The sequence below is a fragment of the Peromyscus eremicus genome, chromosome 4 (assembly GCF_949786415.1).
Source record: "Peromyscus eremicus chromosome 4, PerEre_H2_v1, whole genome shotgun sequence".
Lineage (NCBI taxonomy): Eukaryota > Metazoa > Chordata > Mammalia > Rodentia > Cricetidae > Peromyscus > Peromyscus eremicus.
The window spans coordinates 131,827,602-131,843,242 of NC_081419.1; the positions used below are offsets into that span (position 1 = coordinate 131,827,602).

The 15,641-nt window shown below is 39.2% G+C and overlaps 1 protein-coding gene across 3 annotated transcripts in view; it reads left to right on the forward strand.

The window, feature by feature from the left end:
* Positions 1-15,641, forward strand: part of Ralgapb (Ral GTPase activating protein non-catalytic subunit beta) — a 92,390-nt gene that overhangs the window by 5,163 nt on the left and 71,586 nt on the right. For 2 of the 3 annotated variants that reach the window (XM_059261823.1, XM_059261824.1), the window contains exons 2-3: positions 6,663-6,878; positions 11,667-11,869. In XM_059261823.1, the coding sequence (XP_059117806.1) occupies positions 6,693-6,878; positions 11,667-11,869 (389 nt within the window). In that variant the 5' untranslated portion in view covers positions 6,663-6,692. Of the gene's footprint in view, positions 1-6,662; positions 6,879-11,666; positions 11,870-15,641 lie in introns of those variants that run through there. The other variant, XM_059261825.1, reaches the window with a different exon arrangement.

A 15,641-nucleotide genomic window follows, 5' to 3' on the forward strand; every position in this document is an offset into this window, starting at 1 on the left:
TATGGTGAGTCACAGAGTTAGAAGCGTTGGACCTTGAGGCAAGAAGTAGATTTTCTTGTCCTAACATTGCATTTACTTAATATGACCCTGAGCAAGTCATAATCTTACTTTGTCTGCTTTTTAATGGCTAGTGGGTCTTCTAATTTAAGCATCTTGGGTAGTTGTTGGAATAAAATGAAGTATCATGTGAAAGTTCTTTTGGGAATTGGTCAATTACAGTTACACAGAGGCACATTATTATCAAGTCAAGATCTCTGGTAGTTCTAATCTGCTGCCTTACAGCTGATCACATCGTTGGTCATATTAAGTGCTATTGTATGATAATGTCTCATTGATTTCTGTCTTCATCATTATAAAACTTTGTCTTGGACAGCCATTGTGTTCTGTTTACATCTGCATACCTAAATCCTAGGACAACCTGATGCATACAGGTGTTTAATAGTATTTGCTCAGTGACATAACTGATGTCTAGATTTACTTCAGAAAGTTTGCAAACAATTGTTCTTTATTGTTTGATTTGAAGCTCCTTGGGAATAGTTTGATTATTATTGTGGAACTCAACTGTGTTTGCTGTATAGAATACATGTGATGACTATTGCTTGAGTCAGTTGAGGTGACTAATACTCGGTTGTGGTCTTTGTGGGTCACCACTGTATTGATTGTTTTAGTTATTGTCATTTCGACTGGACTTACATTGTTACTGTGAGGTGTTTATAAACTGTGAGCTGGTAAGCAGCACAAAGTCATAAGATGACAACCTTTAGAGAAGATGCTTGGAAAAGGATCCATATGGAGTTGAGAAGGAAACTAGGGATCCACAAGGTGCACCTTATTTTCTTCCCATAGTGTTTGCTTCTAGAACACCGAAGGTCGAGACAGGTCTGCTAGCAGCTGAGGTTGATAGCAGATAGCCTATAGGAGGAGGTCATCATCTGTCTTCAGTTATGTTCATTGTCTCATATGAGCTACAGCGACTGTCTTGCCCAGTATATTAGTGACATTGAAGTTTGCTGATCTCCTGCCTGTCTTGGACACTTCAATCAAATTACTTTATGGAAGTTCAGTTCCTGTTGCATCACTCCTGAGGTAAAGTAAACTTAACTGGATAGGAGAGAGTTGGAGAAGAGAGCAAGTTATAGACTTTTGGGCCACTTGATGCCCTTCAGTCTACCAGCACAACTCCCCACAGCTGCACACTCTAATCATGTCTAATCCTGTATAAAGGGACATGACAGGCTTGAACCCCTGGAATATCTCTGTATTGGTATTCAGCAAGTGGATCATTGACTGCTTCCCAGATGGCTGTTCAGGCCCTGTATACATCCACTGGTTCTGATAGATAGGTGTGTAGAATTCTTCTAGAACACTGTACATGAATGACTGGTGATGTTTCAGAAGGGGCTGATGAGCTGGGCCTCCAGGGTATATCTTTGGAGGGTGGCTTCTGGTTTAATTTTCTGAATCCCATGTCTGCAGTTGGATGTACTTGCACTTTTCTCTTGTTGGAAAGTTTTAGTTCATGTGGACATAGTCTGACCCCAGTTTTTTGTTTTTATTTTTTAATTGAGTGAGTGTACGCCATTGTGCAATTTGGTTAGAAGACAATTTGCAGGAGTCTGTTCTTTCCTTTCCCTGTGTCGATCCTTTGATTGAACTTGCTCAGTCTTCATAGGAAGTGCCTTGCTGAGTCATCTCGAAGGCCTTACTTCCAGTTTTTACTTAATTATAAATCTCCAATTCTAGCTTAAAGTCCTTCAAAATTGGGCATTGCTTACTTAAAAAAAAAATTTTTTTTTTTTGAGGCAGGGTCTCACTTCTAGCCTGGAACTCATCATGTTGACCAGGCTGGCCTGAATTTACAAAGATGGATCAGCCTCCATCTCCCTAGTGCTGAGATTAAAGGCATGCACCACCAATCTGTCCCTTAAAAAAAAATCCTGGTCTGTGGTGGTGGCACACACTTTTAATCCCAGTACTCAGGAGGCAGGGGCAGTCATATCTCTGAGTTTGAGGCCAATATTCAATACAGAGTTAGTTCCAGGACAGCCAGGGACACACAGAGAAACCCTATCTTGAAAACAAAAACAAACAAAAAATCCTGTTACCTTCTGCAACAGAACCCCTTCCACTCTGAGCATCTTGTTCCTGATGTGAATTTGTTTTAAAACATTAGAAAAAAATGTGTGTGTGTGTGTGTGTGTGTGTGTGTGTGTGTGTGTGTCTGTCTGTGTTATATAGTGTGCCATAGGTGTGCAGGTACCCAGGGAGGGCAGAAAAGCATATCAGATCCCTGGAGCTTGAGTTCCAGGCAGTTGTGACCCACCTGATGTGGGTGTTGGTGTTTGAACTCAGGTCCCTGGAAGAGCAGTGTTTTTAACTGCTGAGCCATCTCTCTGGTCCTGTTTACTTTTTGTTTTTCTTTTTTAGTGTTTAACAAAAGAACCTTACTGTGTAGCCTATGGTAGCTTTGAACTTGCAGTCTTTGCCTTGGCCTTTGAAGTGTTGGAATTACAGGTGTCTGCCATTATACTCTGCTCCTTATTCATTATACTCTGCTCCCTGTTTTTATGTCTTGTCCTTTATGGTTGCTCTTTTTTACTCTCATTCCTATCCACCGAGTTTTCTTGTATTCAATGTCCAATTTATTTTTACCTCAAATCTACCCTGTTTTCGTTCACTCTCTTGAATCAAAAGTATTCTTTCCCCTGAATTTGTATAGTTGCTTATAATTTTTTCCATTTAGCACCTAAATGTTACAATTTGCATCATTGTTATTGTATGTTAAACTGTAACCTAATTGAAAACAGGAACCACATCTCTTAGTCATTTAAATGGTGTTATTATGGTTCATTGTATGTAATAGATGGTAAATAACTATTGAATGAGTCAACTTGGTCATTTCCACCAGTGACTGAATTGTCACAAGTAATCAGGATGCTGACATTTTTATCAATTCTCTGAAATGAATATTAGTATAAATTTATTGCATCCAATTGTACTAATAGTACTACCTTCATTTGTCTTTCATATTTCTAATCTGGACTTATACATGTTTGCTTAGTTGTTATCATAATATATGGTTTTCTCCACTTAGTAACTATCATTTACTGGTTCTTTACTATTAACTAGGACAAGTCCCAAATATAACATGTATATGATTCTTTAATTCTTGCAACACCAGTGAAGCAGGCTATTCTCCATGAGTATTCCTTTTTACAGGTAAGGATACTCAGACATAGGGGACAAGTAACTTTTTAGGGACAGGAGAGATGGCTCAGGTTAAGAGCACTTGTTTCTTTTGTAGAGGACCTGGGTTCAGTTCCTACCACCACAGAGCTGCTGATAACCGTTTGTAATTCTAGTTCCAGAGAACCTGACACCCCCTTCTGGCCTCTATGGACACTGCATGCACTAGGTGAACAGACAAACATATAGGCAAAACAACCATGTGCATAAAATAATGATAAATAAATCTATAATAATAATAATAATAAATGTCCCCATGCTCTAGCCTAAAACCCATGGAATCAGAATTTCTAAAGTTGAGGCCCAGGAAACTGCATTTTCCAGCCAAAGTGTCACGGATAATTCTTATGTGTATATTGGATTTGATAGCCAGTATAACTTTTTTTAAATAAAAAGTTGTCTTCTTAAAACTTTTGTTCCCTTTAATAATTTATAATATGAATTTAAATTTTAACTATTTTTTTGACATTTGGAGACTGATGTAGTTTTACTAATAACTTAGCTTGAAATAAACATTTTCACTTATTTGTATATGACAGTATAAAATTTTGGGGGGATGGAGAGATGGCTCAATGGTTAAAAGCACTGGCTGCTCTTCCAGATGTCCTGAGTTCAATTCCCAGCAACCACATGGTGGCTCACAACCATCTATAATAGGATATGATGCCCTCTTTTGCCATGCAGTTATACATGCAGAGCACTCATACATAAAATATAAATAAATAAATAAGTAAGTAAATAAATAAATAAATAAATAAATAAATAAATATCTTTGGGCATACTTTAGTAAAATAGATGGAATACCCACTCACTGCTTTCCCCACTGGTACAGCAAACCTTGGCATTCTCAAATATCCCACAGTTGAAGTTTCTACTGAAGACTGAAGTTGCCTGGGTGGAGAACTTATACACAAGTGTTGAGTATTTGAATGTGAAGTTCTGTAAACAGACTAATAGGCACTCAGAATGGGGAGGAGCTGGTTTTAGGAGTAAAAGTTTTAGCAAAAGGATGGTATCTGAGCTGAGCTTTGAAGGATGAAACTTTATAAGGTGGGTCAAAATTATCAGTCAGTAGAAGTAGCAAAAGACCAGTTCTACAGAGTATGGTAGAATTGGTGGGCTCAGGCAGTGATCAGTAGTCCTTCGAAGCTGTAGTATGGAGGCAGGGATTGTGGGACACTGGCAAACAAAATGGTCTGAGCAATTTCAAGGACTAGAGTTGTGACTCAGTGGTAGAAGAGTTGCCTAACATGTGCAAAGCCCCGGGTTTGATCCCCAACATAGTGTGTAGGCAATTTCAGTTAGATTTCTAGCAAGTTTTAATTATACTTTTTTTAATTAGAAAAAGTCCATAAATTTTACATAAAAGGACAGATACGTAGAACAGCCAATAAAAATTTTAATATGAATGATGGGGAAATTTTCTTTGCAGTTTTAAAATATCCTGTAAAGCTACTGAAATTAAATCATGTCTTTGGCATAGTGCATGACAAAGAAAATATTACTTCAGTTTAATGACATAAGAATGTATTTTTTTAAGTTGAAAATTCATAGTATATTCTGATCATGGTTTCCCCTCTACCATCTCCCTCCCCACCCATCCAACTCTACACCTTTTTTTTCTCTTTAGAAAATGAACAGGCGCCGGCGGTGGTGGCGCACGCCTTTAATCCCAGCACTCAGGAGGCAGAGCCAGGCGGATCTCTGTGAGTTCGAAGCCAGCCTGGTCTACAGAGTGAGTTCCAGGAAAGGCGCAAAGCTACACAGAGAAACCCTGTCTTGAAAAACAAAAACAAAAACAAAAACAAAAAAAAAAAAGAAAAAGAAAAAGAAAAAGAAAATGAACAGGCAAAGAGAAATAAGCCGGGCAGTGGTGGTGCACGCCTTTAGTCCTCATACTGGGGAGGCAGAGGCGGGTGGAGCTCTGTGAGTTCAAGGCCAGCCTGGACCACAGAGTTCCAGGACAGTCAGAACTACACAGATAGACCCTGTCTCAAAAAACCAAAAAAGGGAAAAAAAAAAAAAAAAAAAAAGATGGGGGAGACCAACCAGAATAAAAAAACCCAAAACAAAATGAGAAAGTAAGAAACATACAGATACACAAATGAACCCATAAAAACACAATATCCAAAATTATAATGTACAAGCAAAAGACCAGTAAGATAAAAAATGCCAGACAAAGCAATATGAGACCAAAACAGTCCACATAGATGTCATTGGCTTTGTTTTTATGTTGGATGTTGGGCCTCCCCTTAAGTGTAGTTTGTATACCCAGTGAGATTGCATTGGAGAAAACTAATTTTTCCTTTACAAGCTGTTGTCAGTTGGAGATAGAGACCCACAACTGCACAATGTGTAGAGAGTGAGTTTTGGAACACTCAGTTCAAAATGGTATGTCTTCATCAAATCCCTCCCCTCAGGGATCTAGGAGCTGTGCAGAAGAGGAGGTGGGAAGATTGTAAGAGGCAGAGGGATGGGTGACACCAAGGGTGTCTTCTGAGTAGACGATGCCCCAGACAACTGCACATCTGAAAGACAGTCTTTCTTACATAATTTGTGGAAGTAGATGTGTATTTGTGAAGAACATTGAAGGAAAACCTGAGAGACTGTGTACACATAAATCTCCCTTAGCCCCTTAGTGCACTCCCATTTGTTTTCTGTCTTAGGACTGTGGAAGGGGAGTGGTCTTCACTTATGGAGCTTCTGGATCTTATCTTTCCATTTCTTTGCATAATGGCCTCTTCCTCAAGTTTGCTACAGGGCTTCTGAGGGCTTTTGTGTTGCTTTTCTTTCCAGTACTAATGTTTTGAATCTAGGGCCTTGAGCATTCCAGGCAAGTCTTCTGTCACTGGTGTATATTCCCAGTCTCTCCTTTTATTTTTTTTAAAAAAAAATTGTTTTTGAGACAGGGTCTTACTAAATTGCCTAGGCTGGCCTTGAATTCACTCAGAAGCAGAGTGGCTCTATAGTCTAGGTGCTCATACAACTACCTTTCCGGGTCCATCTTGTCACCTGATCTCACAATAGCTCAAAACATTTAGATATGTTTTACAATTTATTTATATTTAATTATACGTGCTTGTGTGTGTCTGTGTGAGGTATGTACATGGGAATGCAGGTGCTTGTGGAGGCCAGAAGAGGACATTGGATTTCCTTGAACTGGAGTTACAGGAAGTGAGCCATCTGATACAGGTGCTGAGAATTGAACTCAGGTCCTCTAGAAGAGCAGTAAGCCCTCCTAACCTCTGAGCCATCTCTTCAGCCCCTCTAGATACAGTTTTTTATTTTTCTGAAACAATGTTTTTTTAGAATCAGTGTGTTATAGTCCATTTTATTATGTTGCCTAGTATAAATCTTACTTTTTTTGTATTAGCAATAAGCATAATTTGACATGCATGTCTGTTTTGTCTTTCCAGGTGCTGTTTGGATAGTACTTTAGTGGCACAATGTACTCTGAGTGGCGGTCACTGCATTTGGTGATTCAGAATGATCAAGGCCATACCAGTGTGCTACACAGCTATCCAGAGAGTGTTGGGAGAGAGGTGGCGAATGCAGTGGTCCGTCCTCTTGGGCAGGCATTAGGTACCTCTTCAGTGGCTGGTAGTGAGAGTTTGTTAAAAACTGACAAAGAAGTAAGTGTTTCTTCATTTCCTTCTGTTGTATGAAGAAAATGAATTGTTTACTAAAAATTGTATTTAGTGTTGACCTTTTAAAAAGTAATAGTTAAAAATTGTTTTATTATTATTATTATTATTATTATTATTATTATTATTATTTTTTTAGTTTTTCGAGATAGGGTTTCTCTGTGTAGTTTTGGTGTCTGTCCTGGATCTTACTCTATAGACCAGGCTGGCCTCGAACTCACAGAGATCCTCCTGGCTCTGCCTCCCGAGTGCTGGGATTAAAGGCGTGTGCCACCACCGTCTGGCACATGTTATATTTTAACAAAGGTTTATTTTTTATTTTATTTATTATTTTATTTATTATTTTTAATTTTGTATATGTACGTAAGTCTGTGTGTGAGTATGTGCAAATGAATGCAGGTGCCTGTGGAAGCCAGTGCTGTTGGATCTCTCTGCAGCTGGAGTTAGGGGCAGTTGTGAGCTAAATAGGACATGGTTGATGGGAATCAAACTTGGGTTCTCTGCAGGAGCAGTATGCACTGTTACTATGCTGACTTTTTAATAGATTGCTGCCTGATGTAGTGAGAGTTCTACCTTTTATCTCATTTGGGTTGTATGCTGGGGCTTGGAGCTCATGGGAGATATAAAGAAGGGTTGTACCTTTTTGCTGCTGACATTTCTCATTGCTACACCTAGTTCTCCATGTGAGCTAAGTAGTCAAGACAGAGATTCATGTGTCAGACCCTTAAGCATTAGGCTCAGTCTTCAGATGTCTGTTTCTGTTTGAAATCCCTGTCTGGTTAGGGATATTATTGTTGTGATGAAACACCATAACCAAAAACAGCCTGGGGAGGAAAGAGTTTATTTGTCTTGCGTATCCAGCACCACAGTCCATTGAGGAAAACCAAGGCAGGAACTCAAATAGGGCAGGAACCTGGAGGCAGGAACTGATGCAGAGTCCGTGGAAGAATGCTGCTTACTGGCTTGCTCATTATGGCTAGCTCTGCCTGCTTCCTTACAGAACCCAGAATCACCAGCCCAGAAGTGGCACCACCCCAGAAGTGGCCCTCCCCCATCAGTCACTAATTAAGAAAATGCTCCACAGGCTTGCTTACCGTGTCCCGTCCCCCGTCCCCCCAATAGTCATTCTCCAGTCTCAGCCTCTCAAGTGTTGGGATTACAGGTATGAGGCAGCATGCCTACCTAGCTCTTCTTACTTTTGATCATTCATGGAATATCAGACTTAGCTGAAACTGAATCAGCTTTCAGCTCCAGAGGCAGGTTGTTTATCCTCCGATGGCCAAAGATTGAAATCCTTCAGTCTTTGTAGTTTTCTCGTTAGAGTACCCTAGCGTCCTCTGAGGACCCTCATAAGCCCTGACACTCTGCTCTGACTTTAGTTATGGTCCCTTGCTGCCTTCTTAGATGAAATGTCATGTAGATAGAAAGTGATCTAGTGTAGCCCTTGGTTATTGTCTTTACTGCCTTCAGGAGATGATGAGAAGGTACTGTTTTTCAAATTTTATTTATTATTGTGAGGGGAGGCATGGGGGGCGGGGGGCATGTGTGCCTTGATGACCATATGGAGATCAAAGGACAGCTTTTGGAAGTCAGTTCTCCCACTTTTGGTTCTCAGAATCAAACTCAGGCTATAGATGAGCAGCAGATGGTTTTACCCACTGAGCCATCATGGGTACTTTCCCTTTAAACTACTTTGACATTATTGCCAAAGATAACTTGTCTTTTTTCTTTCATCTAATTATTAGGAACCTGTAGCTCCTTTTAAGATTCCTTTCTCGGGCTGTGGAGATGACTGTGTAGCTCAGACTGCCTTGAACTTGAGATCTTAGTTGGTAAAGTGCTTGCTGTAGAGCGTAGAGATCTAAGTTTAATTCTTAGAACCCATGCAAGCTGGGCATGGCAGCACACACTTTTAATTTTAATTCCAGCATGCCAGAGGCAGAGGCTTGCAGATCTTTGAGTTTGAGGCCAGTCTGGTCTACGTAGAAAGTTCTAGGCCAGCCAGGGCTACATAGTGGGACCCTGCCAGGCTGGGGGTGGGGGTGGGGAACCATGTAAATACAAACAAACAAACAAAAAAACCAGCATAGTGGCATGAACTTTAATCACTTTCATTCCAGCACTGGGGACGAAGAGACAGGAGGGTTCCTGGGGCTCACTGGCCAGCCAACCTAAGTTAAAGGCAAGCCCCAGGTCAGTGACACACCTTGTCTCAACAAACAAGGTGGACAGCACCTGAGCAGTAACACCTGATGTAGACCTCTGTATGGTGATATTGTGTTCCCCAATATATTGTGCACGCTAATAAACTTATCTGGGGTCAGAGAACAGAAAGCCACTAGAAACAGAGGCCAGAAAATGGTGGCACACACACCTTTAATCCTAGCATTCCGAAGGCAAAGAAAGATCCATCCAGATCTCTGTGTGTTCAAAGCCACACTGGAAACAGCCAGGCATGGTGACACACGCCTTTAATCCTAGGAAGTGATGACAGGAAGCAGAAAGGTATATAAGGCGTAAGGACCAGGAATTAGAGCCTAGTTAAACTTTTAGGTTTTTAGCAGCAGTTCAGCTGAGATTCATTCTGGATGAGGACTCAGAGGCTTCCAGTCTGAGGAAACAGGATCAGCTGAGGAATTGGCAAGGTGAGGTTAGCTGTGGCTTATTCTCTTCTCTGATCTTCCAGCATTCACCCCAATAACTGGCACTGGGTTTGTTTTTATTAATAAGACCTTTTAAGATTTGTGCTACACCTTTGTCTTCTACATGCAGGCATAGGCACACATGCATATACCCATGTATATATGAACACGTCCACGCTTTGTTCTCATAATGTGGCTTAACATCCAACACTCTCTGCTCTGAATTTGTCAGTTTCACCGTGGTTACAGTTTTCTTCAGTATTTATCACTGCTAACCGTAAATTGCCTACCTTTAGCCTTTTGTAGTTGTTTTTGAGCCAAAGACATTTAATATAAGCTTGGTATAGTGGCATGCGCCTGAAGTCTCAGCCTTTGGCAGGCTTAGGCAAGAGGATCCTGAGTGTCAGATAGCCAGGGCCATCTAGCAAGATCTTGTTCCAGTTCCACCTATCCTATACCTCCATATATGTATTTATCTCATCAGATTCAAATTTAGCAAGCCTTTAAAGTATTTTTGAATCCTGAATTCTATCTTGCAAGCTGACTGTCCTTTTTGTCGTCATGATGTTTACACATGGTTGCCCATTATTATTTATTATTATTATTTTGAGATAGGATCTTTCTGTTTAGTTCAGGCTATCTTGGACTCAGTGTGTAGCTCAGGCTGCCTTGAGCTTGAGATCTCCCTGCTTTAGCATCATGAGTGCTGGGGTTACAGGCATGCAGCACCAATCACCTAAATAAAAATTTTGGCAAGGTAGGCTGATGGTATAGCTCGGAAGTAGAGTGCTTCCCTGCTGTGCTTAGGCCCTGGCTTTAATCCCTACACCACAAAACAGCAGACAACTGGAATTTGGTATGGCTTTTGGCAAGCCAGTGGCATCATTTCCCCAAATAATTTCAGAACCTTCATCCTGTTACTGTCTTGGGTGGTATTTTGGCCACTTATAAATTTGGCCATTCTGCAGCCCATTGGATAACCCTATGCCAGAAACACCCGTTAATGGATTGGTGAGATACTTCAAAACTGTGGTTGGAAAACGGTTCGTGTTTATCATTGGAAGACAAGGTTCGTCTTCAGCTTCACTATTTATAAACCAGTGGTGGGCTGAATTACTTAAACATGCTAAATTTTATTTTTCTGATGTATAAAATCAGGCCAGTTTACCCTGTTATGCTGGGGTTATTGTGGTGACATTTATGAAGGTACTGTTTTAACTGCAATGATTATACAGTTGTCGCTCTCTTCAAAATAAGATTGTTAGTAAAGGAATGGAGTTTATCTGGCTTGATGTGATCTTTTTGAGCAGCCTTGTTGTCAGTGATCATACATCCCTTTTGTTAAGTGTTTATTGATCGTCTGCTTAGTATTTGTCCATATTTTTGTCTAGAATTCACTTCAACTTTCTAGGCTTAAAATAATATAGTTTTATATATTTTAATATATAAAAATATAGTTTCATTTTCTTTTCTAAATTGGGAGATTTTTCCTTTCTTTTAGCATCTTATTTCTTGCAGCACAAATAAGTATTTCAGGTGGTCAGTTTAAGTGCGGCTAGATGCCTAGTTAAGACCTTACCCATTCAGTCCCTCTTCACCTGTGTGTGTTCTCATCTGTCCATTTTAGTGTTAGATTTTTTGACAGAGAAAACAAGTTGTATAAGTTGAACGATTCATCTTCCTTCCTGTCATTTGTTCCTATTGCATAATCTGAAGATGGAATGTAATTGAATTTATATATTTGATTTCTTAAATGATACATATTTACATATGCAAGTTAAGCAGATTAAAAATCCTACATTTTCTATTTTTATATTCCTGGTATCTGTAGAAAATTGAAAGAATCATTTCACAAAGTGAATGGTAATGATATCGAAAGGGTAAAAGCATGCATTGGCTTAAAATTTAAAAATAATGAATTTAATTTCTCCTGAAATTTGCGTGGCAAATACGACATGAATCTGTCTAATAAATACATAGAAAGTATGTGTCTAGAGTAAATTTGATGTGTATGTTGAGATGACTATATCTTCAACTTAAAGCATCTGGGTATTAGGAGATGTTGTATTTTAAATTAGTCTAGTGAAATACAGATAAAGATCTATAATCTTTGTGAATGTTTTTTTTTTCTTAGGTAAAATGGACCATGGAAGTAATTTGCTATGGGCTGACCCTTCCATTGGATGGAGAGACTGTAAAATATTGTGTTGATGTATATACAGATTGGATTATGGCTTTGGTATTGCCCAAAGATTCTATTCCATTACCAGTTACTAAAGAGCCTAATCTATATGTTCAAAGTATATTAAAACACCTACAAAATCTTTTTGTACCAAGGTAAGTTATACCTATCTGGTCATTATCAATATCATAATAAAGTATTTATAAATGTTACTTTATTAAATAGACGCTGATTTTATTGTTAGTTCTTTGAACATTAGTCATTTACTTATAGATTCTATTAATATGACTAAAAGAGATAGGCTTACAGGGTTATGTAATATTTGCCAGTTGATTTTTGTTTGTCTTTCGAGATAGCATCTCATTGTGTAGCCCAGACTGGTCTTGAACTTTCTATGTAGCCTATGTTGACCCAAATTTATAATCCTCCTGTCTTAGCCTTTTGAGTTCTGAGATTATAGGTGTGTTCTACCACTCTTGGATTTGCCACATTTTTTTTTAATAGATGTATCTTTATTTTGAATACTTTTTGGCCTTGTTTCTGAACTCTGTAGATGTTGGATATTAAAATATGGTGATGGTGACATATTTCCTTCCCTTGTTAAACTTTTTTTGTGGGGGAAGGGGGCCCTTGCATGATGGCTCAGTGGTTAAAGGTGCTGGCCACTAAACCATTCATTGATCAGAGTTTGATCTATGGGACTTATATGGTAGAAGGAGAGGGGTACACTTGTGGATGTCTTTTGACCTCCACGTGTGCCCCATGGTACATGTGCATACACATGCACACCAATTAAATATTACCAAAAAAACCACTCAACTTGTGTATATTTTTGTATATCATAATTCTTGTCTCCATGTACACCCAAGGAACTGTTCTTACCTTAAAATAATCCTGTAGTGTATAAAGGCATAGAATTAAGCAAACAGCTCATGCCTATAATCCCATCACTTTAGAGGTGGAGTCAAGATCAGGAGTTGAAGATAGCCTTTCTATAGAAGGAGTTGAAGGCAAACCTGAATATATCATGTGACCCTGTCTCAAAGAAACCCAAAAAGACCGGTGAGATAGATCGGGGGGTAAAGATGCTTGTCACCAAGCCTGTTGACCTGAGTTCAGTTCTTGGAGTCTACATGGAAGAAGGAGAGAACTGACTGCTGCCAGTTGCCCCTGACTTTCACATGCGTGACGTGGCATGAGTATGTTCACACCTCCCACACACACATATACAAGTGTAAAAATTAAAAGTTTGAAACAAAATTTAAAATCTCCTTTAAAAAAGCAACCTAACTAAAAAGAAGAAGAAATAAAGAAATTGGATATTTTTTTTTAAGATAAAGTCTCACTGTATATCACTAGCCTGAAATTTAGTATGTAGGCGAGGCTGGCCTTGAACTCATAGAGATTTACATGCTTATGCCTCCAAATGCTGGGATTAAACCTGTGTGCCCCAACACCTGGTGAGCAAACTAGAAGTTACAGACGTTTATGGTAAACCAAAAGATTACCCTTGAAAGTTTGTTATTAATTCCTTCTCCATCTTCTGAGGCAAAGGTGTTAAATGCCAAAATGCAAGTTATTTATCTTACTTAATATTTTTTTTCCTAATTTTTAAGAATTTTACATTCTAGCCCTATGTGATGGCTCATGCATTTAATCCTAAGACTCATGAGGCTAGCCTGGTCTATATAGTGAGTTCCAGGATTGCCTGGGCTACATAGAGAGACCCTGTTTCAAAAAACAAACAAACAACAACAACAACAACAAAAGAATGTTACACTTTGAGTCTAACACTATAGCTTAGCCAGACTATTTACCTGTATACCCAAGTGCTATGGCTTCCATCCTTAGCGTCACCGAGAAATGTATGTATCTGTAGCTAGAGTTTTCCAGCCTGGCCCACAGTCAGGACAAATCTCTGTCACCCACCAGTCCCACAGCCGCTCAGACCCAACCAAGTAAACACAGAGACTTATATTGCTTACAAACTGTATGGCCGTGGCAGGCTTCTTGCTAACTGTTCTTATATCTTAAATTAATCCATTTCTATAAATCTATACCTTGTCACATGGCTCGTGGCTTACCGGCATCTTCACATGCTGCTTGTCATGGTGGCGGCTGGCAGTGTCTCCCTCAGCCTTCCGCTTCCCAGAATTCTCCTCTCTCTTTGTCCCACCTATACTTCCTGCCTGGCCACTGGCCAATCAGTGTTTTATGTATACAGAACGATATCCACAGCATGTATCTTTATGGCAGATCTTTGAGAAACAGAGAAACGCATGTGTAGAAGAAAAAAGCAGTAGTTCCCCACCAGTTTATGAGAGTGTTTTCGGCTGTTTTGTGTTTGTGAAAGAGGCCATGGGGCTCGTCTCCTCATGGAAAAGTTTTTGCTAGAGCTTTCAGTCTGTCTGATGGTGAAGGACTTTGAATTACTCAAAAACCAGCTCTAAATTTTTAACTTTGTAAATTTAGAAGGAAGTTTTTGTTTTAGAAAATCCAAATTGAAAAAGAGAGGTCTGTAGAACTCTGTTTTATGGGTCAGATATCCCCCATACAAAGTGCCATCTGGGACCTTCTGGCCTAACTTTACTAGCCACTGCTAAGTTTGTATGAGTCCTGCTCTTCAGTCAGACTCGTAAAACATTCCCCTAAGTCCCCTTAAGGCTCTTTCCTGTCTTCACCTGTCCTTATGTCATTTTTTTTCTCCCCTGTCTATTGCTTGGCTGTCTAACTCACTCTTCCTGGTTACCAGTGAAATCTGTCTTCGAAGTCTTATATGACCACACAAACCCTCTATGATCACACCTCCTTGGAATTTGCTTGGTACTTCCCATTTTACTCTCTTATCTCTCATTGTTTTGTTCCATGTCCTTTAACTTGTTCTGTTTCATTTTCCATCTAACCAACTTGAAGACAGGAACTCAGCTAGCTTTCTGTATTTGGGGGCATCTACACTAAGTATAATGTAGTATTGGCCTTAGGTACAGATTAAATGTTTGTTGATCTTAAATTGAAACCACGTCTCTAAAGTGGTATAGTTTTAATTTTTCTTGCCATGTTGTCAGAAGATTGATTTATATTATTTTTTCCCTGTGTGTATGAAATGATCATGTTTGAAAGGTCACTATATCTCTTTCATCTCTTTCTCTTTACCATCTTTTAATGCTCAGTTTGTATCACTGAAAAAACAGTAATGGCATTTGAATAAAATGTGCTTTTGTTTTTACTTTTTTCTCTTGAAAAGTATGACTGTAATTTTTTTACTATTTGATTAGCTTATTCCTCAGAAGTGTGTGTGTGTGTGTGTGTGTGTGTGTGTGCTTGTGTGTGTGTGTGTGTGTGTGTGTACAGGTCAGTGAATTTAAGTGTTAGAGTTCTCTTGGCCAGTGATAGTATATGAAGATTAGGTGAATATTTTCAATGCTATATATTGGGACTTCTGATCTAGTCTTCAGTTACTAGAAGTTTCAGTTTAAATTTAAATAGTTCATCAAATTGTCATCAGAGCTTACTTAATTAGTTGTTTTTATATCAAACTGACTCTCAAAATACAGGAAACTGCCTTTACCTTTTGCTAGAGATTAAGTAAATATGGCTTTCTCTTGTCCATTAGTCTGATATTTTTTCATAATTGAGTGAAGAATGTACTATCTGTTGAAGTTGATTGGACTTTTAATTGCTTAGATACACTGCACTATAAGAAATGGAGTATCAGCCGGGCGTGGTACACGCCTTTAATCCCAGCACTCAGGAAGCAGAGGCAGGCAGATCTCCGTGAGTTTGCCTGGTCTACACTGGTGTACAGAGCGAGTTCCAGGGGATAGCCAGGGTTACACAGAGCAGCCCTGTCTTGAAAAACCAAAAAGAAAAAGAAGAAGAAAAGAAATGGAGTATCTTTAAGAAATGCAATTTCTTCCTGTCCCCTCC